Here is a 12,846-nt window from a genome sequence, read left to right on the forward strand (position 1 = left end):
GTGATACCTTCTATTCTCAGCATAGGTTAAAATTAGAACTAGACTGACATTGCATTGGAGTCTGGGTGAGAGTTCTAAATGGTTTTGGTAGTGCAGACAAGCTTCATAATTTATCTCTGCTGTTGCGCAGAAAGCAATGAGTCACAGAAAATCCTTGAAAATGCCAAATAATTGAGGTAAGTTGTTGTTGTAGTCTTTCAGATACTTGGAGGTGAAGTTGCTAGGAGATCTGATTACTTGGGAGTAAATTTGCAGTTGTTTTACAGCCACGCTTGGCAATTCACTTCTGAATTCTTGGCTGTGATGGCATGATTATTATGGTTTTTATTCTGCTGACAATAAGATCTAAGAACAAGAAGCTTTTGATGGTAGTTCTGTAAGCTTTACTAAAAATAAGTATTGTTTCGACTGTATAGTCCGATACTGGTTTTAGTAGTACAAGTATTAACAAATGTCTCTTTTCTGCACAATTTATATAAAAAGATTACTAGTTTTCTACCCAAAAAGGCTTATAGTTCAAAAGATCTCAAAAGAGCAAGAAATGATAGATCAGGTAAATCACTTAATCACAGTAGATGCTCAATCCAGAAAAATAAGGCAGTTTAAATTGTAACCACTAATCAGAGGAAAAAACCTCATGTCTTAGTCATTACTGTTGTATATTTGAATGAGGAATGGGAAAGGTAATTACTTCAAAGACCACTGAAAGAGAAGTTAATCCTTCAAACTAGTAACTGTGATCACATTTATGGGGAGTGGGGGAAGAGGATACAATCCTCTCTTTACAGGAAGAAATTCAGTCCCTCTTTAGGAACCCAAATGCCAGACTGCATTGTGCCGCACTGTGGTTGCCATTTGCATCACCTGTCAAATCCTGCCATTTTTCCTTAAAAACCAGAACAGTCAAGAATCCTTAACATTAATGTATTGGACTAGATTCTTCTTTATTCAAGCATTATAATTTGATTTTTATGCTGTCTTTACAACAGGAAGCAATCCTGACAATTTACATTTCTTACTATTTGCCTATATATTTTTTATTAAGTGATTTCAGTATTGTCAGGCTTTTCAAATAACTATGTTGGCAAAAGACATGGTAAACATAAAATAGAATGATTGACAGTTTGAACACAAAAATGTTCACTAAGCAATTGTGACTTATCCATGCCACACAATATTATAATAGAATAAATATGATAGAAAAGATTGCTCTAAAAGACAGACCTGCAGCAATTACTGTAGGGAAATAAATGTATGAAAAGATCTGAAATTCCACTTTTGTTGTTATCTACCTGCTTGTTTGGAAGAAAGTTATCCTCCCTTTTTTAGTTTGAATGGCTATATAAGACATTTTTCTTACTCATCCCTGCAAGTATGAGTAAAAGTTTGAAAGGGATCATCAGAGTACACTGCTGCTGCCATGAAGTTAAGCCCTCCAAGCTTATCTTAATATCAGTATCTTGGCTCCAGTTTATTTCCAAAAAAACCTTTCCCAAATGACTACAACGATGGCAAGAAGAATGCTTTTTAGAGGGATGCACTGATTAGGATGACTGAGTATCCATCCTACTTTGCTGCTTTTCAGGAAAATATGTATTATCTCACCAAGGAATAGATGACTTCAAAACTTTAGGCTGAATTTTTTATTTTTTTTTTTTAATGTGGATCCTGACCCTCAGCAGGGCTACAAGAAGATTCAAAGGGAGATCTGAAGTTAGAAAGCTTTTTCTTAAAGGTAATGCATTACTAACTGTAAAATATATTATAATGAGATAAACTGTGAAGAAGATGAATGCAAATAAAGTATACCAATTTATTTCCAGCAACAGTTCAGTTTCTCTAAAGTGCAAAACTCCTTTAGTTACAAGTTTTTATACCAGGTAGCTGCCAGGATGCAACTACCAGGATTTAACTGCCTTAAATTGCAAGTAACAGCTTAATTTATTCCTGGGAAGGGAATGAATGCTCATATCTGCATTTAATAAATCTGGTCAGTACTTAGCCTACCATTGGAAGGATCTGAGGGAAGCAGTTGTTCACTAAGAATGCAGAGAGGTTGCAAGAATACCACTTCTTATTATAAGAAAATTTAACTAGGTGCAATTACCTGTTTTCATAAAAAGAAAGCAGTTGGTAAAATTCTGTCAGTTCTACACCTAAACTAAATTTAATAATATAATCAAGTGGGTATTGCAGTATTTTAGTTTTCACGTCACTGTCCCCATCTGGTAGCTGATGCATGTGCCGATGCATTGAGCCTGAAATTCACAGTCTGATTCCTGTGACTGAATCTGAACATGTAAGGATCATGACTGAAACTGCAGTTTGCATTGGAACATTCACTGCTGTGAAGACACTTTGGGAAGTGAGAATACACAAGATAAATGAAGAATTACAGAAAGAAAAGGAATTCAGACAGAGGTCTGCGGGAAGGTAGGTAAACTGTAGATTTTTAAGTATGTGAAAAGCTAGACCATATGTTACATTTCAGAAGACTACAATTGGTCTTTTCAAACTCATCCAGAGTCTAGTTCTCCAGTCGTTACTCCAGAAGAATTCCCACTGGTTAGAATGTATCAATATGGTCAGGTCAAACCAAGAATTGTGTTCTGCGATAAAAATATTAGCATATATACTAAAGCCCCTAAATTCAGATATTAAAATCCTCTCCTGTGTGGATATTTTAACCAAGGGAGATTTAATTTGTTATGCTTTCTTCTCAATGGAGGCATTAACAGGGTCACTTGGTCTTCTATCTGGCCAGCAATTTCATGAAATGTGAAGAGATTTAGCATTCTATTTTTGGAACTCTTCCTAATTTGTCAGATGTGTTTGAAATGGAATAACAAATTCAAAAGTTACTAATGGAAAATAGAAGCAGGAAGAAAGAGAATTAGCCTAACTTTCATAATGCTCATTCAAGTCCCCTTTGGAAATCAAGCTGAAAGAAACCCTAGCTGATTGACCTTGTTTGATTGCACTTACACTTCGTGGAAGTGAAGGCTTTCTTTTTAGGAGACTGCTTCAAAATTAATGGCTTTGGAACTTAATTCCACATGACTTTCTGTTGCCCTGCTGCAACATGATGAAAGTGAATGAAGTTGTGTCTTCCTTCTGACTGTAAATTTGAAGAACTGTAAAATAGAATTCCTATAAATTACCTCAGCCAAACTTTACTTTATGTTCTAGTCTTCACTCAAATTGATAGTATACTTAGCATCCAGATATAATAAATAGTTTGACATCTAAAAAGGCTACTGTCTCTTTATTCCAGAAAATACAATGGATAGTAATTATTGCCTGTATTCATGGTTGCACCACTGACAGATCTTCTTTCGCTTGTAGGCTACTACTTGTCTGGGAGGAAAGAGCCACTTTAGCAAAGCTCAAAGAAAAAGTCATTAATGAAGATGGAAGAGCAATTTTAAGGATAGAGGAAGAAGAATGGAAGGTAGTGTTGATAGGAATGAATGTTGCTTAGGTTGAATGACTGGTGTATTAGAAAACTACTATTTACAACTTTGCACTCGCAGTTGTACTATTTTTAATCCCTGAAGTGCTTACTGTGTGCTTTGCTAACGATGAATTGAGACACACTGTTGTGAGCGTGTAAAAGCAAGCTGATTTTTTTAGTCCTGAATTTTAAGCACTACTGTGCAAGAACATAGCCCAAAAGGCTTTTCTGCATTAGAAATTATTTACACTGCAAATTATGAGTTTAATTACATAAATTGTCATTTAACATTAACACACCAGAACTACTGAAATGTATCAAGGTGAAAACCCTCTGTGTTTAGGTGTATGAAAATATTTCTCTCTGCTGCTTACTTTCTAAGAGTGAAAATGAGCCAGTAGATTCCCTGAATACTATTCTTGTTTCTAATGCATGGGGGAGAAGCAGCTAACTGTAGAATCAATGACAGAGTGGAAGCTGTCTGTTCTGAGCCACAGAGAAATGCAGATGCCAGTTCCTATGAAGTGATGAGAATTAGACCATGTTGAGGCCAGTGAGAGAGTGACAGCCACAGCCAGAATACTCTGGTGGTCCATATGCCAGTGTTGCTTGTTCAGAACTCAAGGCATACAGACACTGTAGTTTTACTATCCCTCAGCTCTTCTGCTCTCAACTACTCACTGTTTTTCTTAACAGATTAGGAAATACAATTTAGATCAGCATTTAAATGCAAAAAGCTATTTAGACCAGTTTCATCTTCAGTTATATTGGGTTTGTTTTAAAAAAAGGCAGCAAACAAAAGCAAGCAAGCCTGAGGCTTTTTAAGCAGTTACAGTAGTGCAGGTATCTAAATCCTGGGAGCAAAAAGTGGGTAGGTTAAATCTGTGGTCAGAATGACCCACATTGATGATGTTCATTTCAGGATGTTACAGTATAGCTTAAGAAGAAGGAAAGTTTTCTTTTTTTTTTTCCTCTTTTTTTTAGTCATAAGACTGTTACTGTTTCAAATAAAACTTCTACCTAAGCCTGTATTCTTGTTGTATACTAAGCTGAATTTCTTCTGGTTTATATTTCTTGTCTCAGACACTACCTTCGTGCTTATTGAAACTAGTCCATCTCCAGGAATGGCAGCTTCATAGAACTGGTTTGCAGAAAATTCCTCAGTTCATTGGAAGATTTCACAATCTTGTTGTTCTGGATCTGTCCCGGAACTCAATTGAAAGCATACCTAAAGAAATCGGTGAGCTGTGCTTTCTTTTATTTTAAGCTGCTTTTCAAAGAAAATTAATCTTACACAAACATGACATTTTTGTGCACTTTGCCTGTCTAACAATCATATTGGGTAGTTAGCAAACAGACAATTTAAATCTGTCAGTGAGATAGAGATCTTAAAACTATGGATTCCCTATAAATTTTTAAAAATGGGCAGATGGAGCAGATGTATCTTTATGAAAGCTCCCCATGAGAAAAAAGCTTGTAAGCACAGCAGATACTAGACAACAGAATGCAGCTAGAAAAGTGATATTGAAAAACATGCTTCATTTTCTCAGTCCACAGCATGAGTAGCCTATGTTCATAAGTTGGGGTTTTTTTGAGTTTTTGGAGTTTTTTTGTAGCACTCAGCTAGAGTGCAGTTCTGTACTAAAGAATCCTAAGTCCTACTATTTGAATTTCAGTGAATTTTTTTTTTTTTTTTTTTTAGTGAGAACACAGAGCACTTGCATAACAGTATAAGGATAACACAAAACAAGTAATGTATTGCCAGTACAATGAACGTGAACACTTATCCTTTCTCATTTGTGCTCTCTGCAGGCCAGCTGACTAGCCTCCAAGAGCTGCTTCTCAGTTACAATAGAATAAAGTTTGTTCCTAAGGAAATAAGTAACTGTGTCAGTCTGGAAAAATTGGAACTGGCTGTCAACAGGAGTATCTGTGATCTTCCTCCTCAGGTTTTGACAGACTGTTTTGTTTTGTTTAATGCATATTTTCAATTTATCCAAGCCCAATTATCATTAAGTGTTGCACTCCATGTTTTCAGATTTGCTTTGATATTCTGATTTCACAACTACTCCACAGAAACACATATGTGAACAATATTTATATGACTAGTCAAACTGCAGCCACATGAGAAGGACATACATATACCTGAGTAGTTGAAGGAGACAATCTTTATTTTGTTCAGATAAATGACTTGGTGGTGCATACAGGACAGTGATACACTTGATGTTAATTTGTTTAGGCTGAAGGTCTTCACTATTTACCCCACTGAGGATCTGACACCTTAGCAGAGAAGTTTCCTTTTATAGTTGAGAATACAAATTCATACCATGTACCAGGACACAACTGTAAGCATCTTTACCAGAGCTGCTAGCTATGAAAAGCATTTGTGTGATTTATACAACTGCCTCTGCACCGAGTTGAATGAATGTTCTGAGCTGTTGAAAGCAATTAAGAGAGAATAAAAACAACTGCTCACCTACTATTGAGCTTTAATTTGGACTGACCCAAACATGAAAGAGACCTGCATCTCTAACTATTAGTCTCTTAGATAGAGATGACAAGTATGTAACCATATTTACTTGTTATAATCTATTTAAAAAAAACCGTAGTGGCAATAATGACAGCAATCAGTGCCTTGCAAAATTAAGTGAGTCCAAAGAGTGATACCTAACAACAGATCTTCAAATGAAAATATATGGTATTAATCAGAATCCAGAATTTATAAAATCTATGTGGATACAGGTTACATGGTGTAATGCAGAGTAATAGCTTTTAAATTAACAGGTCATAGCAAATACATAGTTCTGTCCTATTGAGACTATGGTGAAGTGAACACCGTGAAGCTTTGGTTATGTGTACTTGAGTGGCATTCAGCGTTTAGACATTGGACCAGATTTGCAATAAATCATCTTTGCATCACTTGAACATTGTAAAAGCACCTGCAGGCATGATTTATCAAAGGACTTAGATGTTGCAATACTGAGTGATGCTATGTTTAATTTTTAGAATATCTTGCCATAGTCATAGACTTCACGACATGGAAGGTGTCTAGGTTCACTCGATAAGATACAGTCTATGCAATGTGATCCATAAAAATCTAAATTTTGACTAATGAAAAATGGCATATTGCATGGAGTATGAAATACTAAGGACAGTGGTGTCTTTAAAATTCCTTTTCTTCTCAAGGCTTGGGGTATATCTGTATTGTAGTCATGGCATTTAACTTCTCAGCAGTTAAGGGCACTTACTACCAGGTGGGAGATAAAGTTCTTCTGCCTGATCATTTTCAAACCTACCTACCTTTCAGGGGAGAACTGTAATTGTTAGGTAATATCAGCTAATGTAACTCAGAAACTATTCTGTGTTTATTAACTCTGGAATATGTTGTAGTGTTTTTAAATGGTTTCTTTTTTTTCAGTCAACATTATTACAGCACTGGTGTAATGGAACAGCTATACAAACTTGCATTAAATCTCCCTTTCTTTTCAGCTCAGTGATTTGAAGAAGCTTTCACACATAGATTTGTGCATGAATCAGTTTACTACCATCCCTTCAGCTCTTCTCAATATGCCAAATCTAGAATGGTTAGATATGGGGGGAAATAAACTCCAGGAGCTTCCTGATGCAATTGACAGGTAAATGAGGATTAAAGCTCACAGTTTCAATTCCACTGCATTGAAATTCTAATTATTAAATCCTACTTAAAAAGATTATTTTAATGTTAACCTCACTACAAACTTACTTAAGAGTTATCAGCTCTAATGTGATATTTTGGACGAGCTGAAATAATCCATTCAATAAACAACAAACAATAAATTCAGTATCAACTATCAAGTATTTCTTGCCAATGACATTTTCAACCAAAGGTTAGGTGATCATCATGGATATGGGGTTTCCTTTGAGTATTGTTGTATTCTTTATGACAGTCCTTTATGTGGCTGTAAAAATTAATCAATTACTTTATATTAATGATTGATAAGATTAATTTTCTAAATCTTGAATTGATTGTGCAAATACCTATTTTACAGAATGGAAAATCTCCACACTTTATGGCTCCAAAGGAATGAGATAAACTCTTTGCCAGAAACTATTAGCAATATGAAAAATCTTAGTACTCTTGTTCTTAGCAACAACAAACTTAAGGATATTCCAACTTGTATGAAGGACATGACAAATCTGAGGTAAGAAAAATCAACAGAAATTATAAATAAAAATACTAGAAGATAAGTTTTAAAGCCTCCCTTGAGTTGTATATCATAGAATGATACTAAGGAAGTGGAAAAGAGAAGACATGTCCACAGTTGTACAGATGGACACAGTACCATATAAATCAGCGTAATTACACAGATTCACAACAGTTGGGGATCTGGTCAAGAAAGCTTTGTGTAGCACAACTCATTTAAAGAAGTAAGCTATGATAGTTACAGTCCCAAATGAAAAAGGAGACTGTAATACATTTTCTCATTTTCAAAAAGTCCAAATGCCCACTTCTAACTGGCCTTTTGTATCACTCTCTAAAGCCAAGAGCTAGGAGGAAAAATATGTGACAAGCATAAAAATGACAAAAAAGTAGAACTTTGGCAATGAGAAGTCAAGCATTCGGGATTAAACAAAAAGGATTAGGTATAAGGATGAAACTCTCCTGTACTTGATTTGAAAAATAAAAAAGAATGAATGTAAATTTTTAATTGGTAGAATTGGAAATATTATTTTGTATATTGTGACAGAAACTTTCCTGTTGTTTGCATTTTCACTTGAATTACTGGATGCTGGCCATTTTAGAGAAAGAATGCTAGTCTAAATAAATCACATCTAACCCAGTAAGACAATTCCTGTTTTCAGATGTTTTGAAAGAAGCAGCACCTCTTTAAACAAGTATATACAACCATAGGCCCAGGGATGAATGAAGAACAGGAGACAGGGCTAGCTATTACCTTGCAAAGCTGGGAAGATGCAGGCATTTGCACTCTAGTTCTTATCCGCTCATCTGCTTGTGATATAATAAGGCTTAAAACCTAAAGACAAAATTATGAGGACTGCAATGTTTTCTCCCACCACAATAAGCTACTATTACTATAAGGCATCTTCTGAGCTTAGTTTACTTAATGCTACTAATATAGTGGTGAGTTTAGTAAAAGAAAAGACTTATTTTATTTTGCTCAAAATACTGTTTGAGGAATCTTAATTCAGTTTCAAAAAAGAGTTGTTCTCTCTGGACAAAACCTATTGCAAGAGTAACCTTTTCTGGTGAATTGTCAGATTTGTCAACTTCAGAGATAACCCACTGGAGTTAGAGGTAACACTCCCTCCATGCAAGAATACAGAAGAAGAGGAGCAACAGGAAATGTTTGGCATCGAATTCATGCACATGTATATCCAGGAGTCACTCAAGAAAACAGGTATGGCTTTTTTATTAATTCTAATCTCTCTGGAATAGAGTGAGGAAGGGAAGGATAAACTGGATAAAAGAAAGCTAGGATACATATGCAAATGAAACATGAATAATCTTCTTAATAAATGAGTAACATTTTCCAAAAATCTGTAAACAGATTTTTACCGAGGGCAGAGGTGCTTATATCAGGAGTTGGTCTTCACATGAACAGCATATATTCTACTAGAAACATACTGGAACCATGGAATATTGGAATAAAGCCTGAGTTATCCAGGCTGTAGGTAACTGGAAGCTGATGACTGTCTCTTGTATTTGCAATTTAATCAGAGTTTACATAGTGTGGGTCTTCCAGCACTGTTTGTCTCATGAAGCTCAACTTTCCCTGTTTTTGGATGTTGTCCAGATGGGGACTACCAAAGAAGGATGTAAGGGAGAGATGCCTAACATTTTTTAGCAATGAAGTATCAACATCTGATAAACAGATGTTTCTCATAACTTGTTTTTCCTGACAAAAAATCCAGTCACTTAAACAAAACATCCCCACAATTTCATTCCATTTCTAAATCACTATGACAAAAACAAATGCTGTTAGTACTCTCAAAAGTAACAGCTTAAAGGTTGCAGTGAGACCAAAATAAGCACTTCTGAACAGATGTGCAGGTGGCAGCTGCTACTTGTGGAGACAACTTCATTGCAGATATGAAATGTTCTCTCTGATCTTCATTCTATATACTGTCAAGGCTTAAAAAAAAAAAAAGACTGAAATGCTCTTGATTTAGAACGCTAAGCCAGCTTTTTTCTTATCAAGATTTCATGAATGAATGATCAAATTAGCAAAAATATATCAAGATGACAGTTTACAAATAAGTTTTATTCCTTAACAGATTCCCCTAGCAGCATGGGCTGAGAAAAAGTACCTAGGCCTACTTAAATAATTTAAGAGGAAATACAAAGCTACCTTGAACTTCAAAGTGAAAATAAAGTACGTTAATCGCTCTTATTTTAACCCACTGTCTTTCAGGAAATCTGCAAAGCTGTACTTCTGGTCCTTCTATCATGAATGCTAATGAATAAAGAATGTAACTGTGAATGGAAGAAAATATCAAGTACACTTCTTCCTAGCAAAGAAGCATACAACAGGTTTCAAATATTCTTAGGGATTTTATTTTTCCACTCATGAGAACTGGTTTGCATATTTGTAATTCCCAGTGAAACTGGGAAATAAAAGACCTTTTCCTGGGTACAGGGAAGACTAAAACAGTTTTTTTCTAAGCAAAGAATTAGCTTTTTAAAGAAAATCCAGATAAGTTTTATAGTTTTGTTTTGTTTTTTTTTCCTACCAATTCCAAATCTATCTCCTGTCATACATGAGTTGGCTCTGGTATCAAAGATGGACTTGGGACAGCTGTCAACAGGACATTCTCCAAGGACACAGCAGACTCTATATAATACTGTAGCACAGCCTTGTATCCTCGTTGTTGTAAATATTCAATCCGTCCATGATCAATCAGCAGTTTACAGAGGCAACCTATCTCCTTTCGTTCTTCAACAGTAAGTATCCTAGTTCCATAAAAAGGAGGAAAAGAATGAACAACATGTGTCAGAACAGTTTTGCTAACTAACATTAGTAGTTAAGCTTAGAAAAACTACTGAAATCACTAAGTTCATTTCAATTCAAGCAAGCATGACTGTTTAAAAACTTTTAAACATATGTCCATGAAAATTGTATTTTTAAAGTAGAATATTTCTATAAATTTAGTAATTAAAACATTTCTGTAAAATGAGTAATTCTGACAACTCAAAACAATTTCATATACCACTATACATAATTTTGCTTTTCTGCAGGAGTCTGTTTGCTAGAAAAAAATTTACATACCCTTGTAAAGTATCAGAACCGCTCTCTGTCTTGCTGAATGTTTGCTCATGTTCTTCTGTGTCATTCGTTTGATCTTCACTTTCTTCACTTGTAGAGGCTTTGGTTGTGGTTTCTCGCAGGCCACAAGTGGCCCAGCTACTCATTCTCTGAAAATAATGAAATTCTACTGGTCCAAGTCCTACTGATTTAAAGAACTCTCTGCCTACATAGTGTGTCCAGTCACACTTGTGATGGCAACACAGTGCAATAACAATTCCAGCTACAGGCTTACAGTATTCTTTGTTGCCTTCGTTATCAGCAGAATTATTAGAAGCCACCTCTGTCATATCAGTCCTAGAGCGTTTTGGTGCAGGCTGCTCATTTTTTCCATCACAGCAAGCTGTATAACTCTCAACCAAACATCTCAAAGCAAGATCTGGGAAAAAACAGATATACCCCCCAAAAATTAGTGATGAACACCATGCCATTATTTATACAGGCTCTGCTGTGGTTGGGAATGTACTTCCCACAAAGAAGAATAAAAGTATATAGCGCAAACTAAGACAAAAAGCAATTTTAAGGATAACTAGAAATTACAAGCATGCTTTGAAAACATGAAAACCCTAAGTGCTAGATGAGTATTATGAGACCTCTGGAGCTACTAAGGGCTTATCCTCTTGAATATTTGTTCTACACAAGTGAATCTGAAATACTTTTGTTAACAAACTGGTGTATTGTAGGAGGATCTACTCCCAGTAAAACATGCAAGTATTTGCTCTAAAAGTTTAATATCTAGGACGCAATCTATTTAATATGTAGATGTACTTCCTAAATGCTTAACTGTGTCATCTTTGTAACAGTACCTATATAGGTGTCATATTTGAGATTAAAGAGTGTATTAGTTTAAAATTATCAGGACAGAAACACATTAGTCTCTTGTTTGCTTGGGATGCATATTCAGATAGCTAATACAAATTTAGAAAGAAAAATATTTCAGAGTAGAGGCAATGGTGTTAAAAAAACCCAAACCACTACAAATTCATGACCCATGCCACCATACACTATTCTTTGTTCTACTCTATAAAAAACAAGAAAGGTTTTACTTCTGTCTAAAGTAGGCTTGCACCTATTATCCATTTACTATTCCACTGAAGAAGTCAGTAGATATTTAGAATGTAATTGCTACATTCACCAACAAAGGGTTAGAGGGCAAGAAAAGCTTAAAAGGACAGTTTGGAAGATCAGTCCATTCAGACTGTAAGATTTAGTATCCTAACTTTCTGCAGTTATGTATTGGTTTTGCGTGGCAAGGTTTTGGTAGCGGGGGGTTACAGGGGTGGGTTCTGTGAGAAGCTGCTGGAAGTTCCTCTGTGTCCGACAGAGCCAATGCCAGCCGGCTCTGAGATAGACCCGCTGCCGGCCAAGGCTGAGCCAATCAGCAATAGTGGTAGCGCCTCTGTGATAACATATTTAAGAAGGTAAAAAAAAAGTTGCAGTGGACACAGAAACAGCAGCCAGGGAAAGGACTGAGAACAGGTAACAGGAACAACCCTGCAGACACCAAGGTCAGTGAAGAAGGAGGGGGAGGAGGTGCACCAGAGCAGAGATTCCTCTGCGGCCCATGGTGAAGACCATGGTGAGATGGGTTGTTCCCCTACAGTCCATGCAGGTCCACTGTGGAGCAGATATCCACCTGCAGCCCATAGAAGACCCCACGCCAGAATACGCGGGTGCCCGAAGGAGGCTGTGACCCCATGGGAAGCCTGCGCTGGAGCAGGCTCCTGGCAGGACCTGTGGATCTGTGGGGAGAGGATCCCATGCTGGAGCAGGTTTTCTGGCAGGACTTGTGACCCTGGGGGGGACCCATTCTGGAGCAGTGTGCTCCTGAAGGACTGCAACCCGTGGAAAGGACCCATGCTGGAGCAGTTCGTGAAGAACTGCAGCCCGTGGGAAGGGCTCACATTGGAGAAGTTCATGGAGGACTCTATCCCATGGGAGGGACCCCACGATGGAGCAGGGGAAGAGTGTGAGGAGTCCTCCCCCTGAGGAGGAAGGAGTGGCAGAGACAATGTGTGATGAACTGATCGTAACCCCCATTCCCCATCCCCCTGCACTGCTTTTGGGGGGGGTAGGTAGGTAGAGAAT

The 12,846-nt window shown here is 36.7% G+C and overlaps 2 protein-coding genes across 12 annotated transcripts in view; one reads left to right on the plus strand and one right to left on the minus strand.

Moving 5' to 3' along the window:
- Positions 1–11,632, plus strand: LRRC39 (leucine rich repeat containing 39). 9 transcript variants are annotated; one of them, XR_011325823.1, is made up of 11 exons: positions 2–176; positions 1,586–1,735; positions 2,233–2,433; positions 3,346–3,451; positions 4,538–4,694; positions 5,267–5,403; positions 6,944–7,089; positions 7,483–7,635; positions 8,714–8,853; positions 9,868–10,397; positions 10,817–11,632. XR_011325823.1 is itself a non-coding variant. In XM_069789527.1 (10 exons), the coding sequence occupies exons 3-10, from the start codon at positions 2,309–2,311 to the stop codon at positions 9,918–9,920; spliced, it is 1,017 nt and encodes a 338-aa protein (XP_069645628.1). In that variant the 5' UTR covers positions 1–176; positions 1,586–1,735; positions 2,305–2,308; the 3' UTR covers positions 9,921–11,632. The 9 variants fall into 9 exon arrangements, 8 of the variants coding, with proteins under 8 accessions (XP_069645628.1, XP_069645629.1, XP_069645631.1 ...); XM_069789527.1 differs by having other exon boundaries at positions 1–176; positions 2,305–2,433; positions 9,868–11,632; XM_069789528.1 differs by having other exon boundaries at positions 1–176; positions 1,680–1,735; positions 2,305–2,433; positions 9,868–11,632.
- The window catches only part of TRMT13 (tRNA methyltransferase 13 homolog), a 7,992-nt gene continuing 5,133 nt past the window's right edge, over positions 9,988–12,846 (minus strand). For 2 of the 3 annotated variants that reach the window (XM_069789518.1, XM_069789517.1), the window contains 2 exons: positions 10,723–11,137; positions 9,988–10,406 (listed from right to left, as the gene is read on the minus strand). In XM_069789518.1, the coding sequence (XP_069645619.1) occupies positions 10,208–10,406; positions 10,723–11,137 (614 nt within the window). In that variant the 3' untranslated portion in view covers positions 9,988–10,207. Of the gene's footprint in view, positions 10,407–10,722; positions 11,138–11,765; positions 12,501–12,846 lie in introns of those variants that run through there. The other variant, XM_069789519.1, reaches the window with a different exon arrangement.

Source organism: Haliaeetus albicilla, chromosome 8 (assembly GCF_947461875.1).
Source record: "Haliaeetus albicilla chromosome 8, bHalAlb1.1, whole genome shotgun sequence".
In the NCBI taxonomy this organism is placed as follows: domain Eukaryota; kingdom Metazoa; phylum Chordata; class Aves; order Accipitriformes; family Accipitridae; genus Haliaeetus; species Haliaeetus albicilla.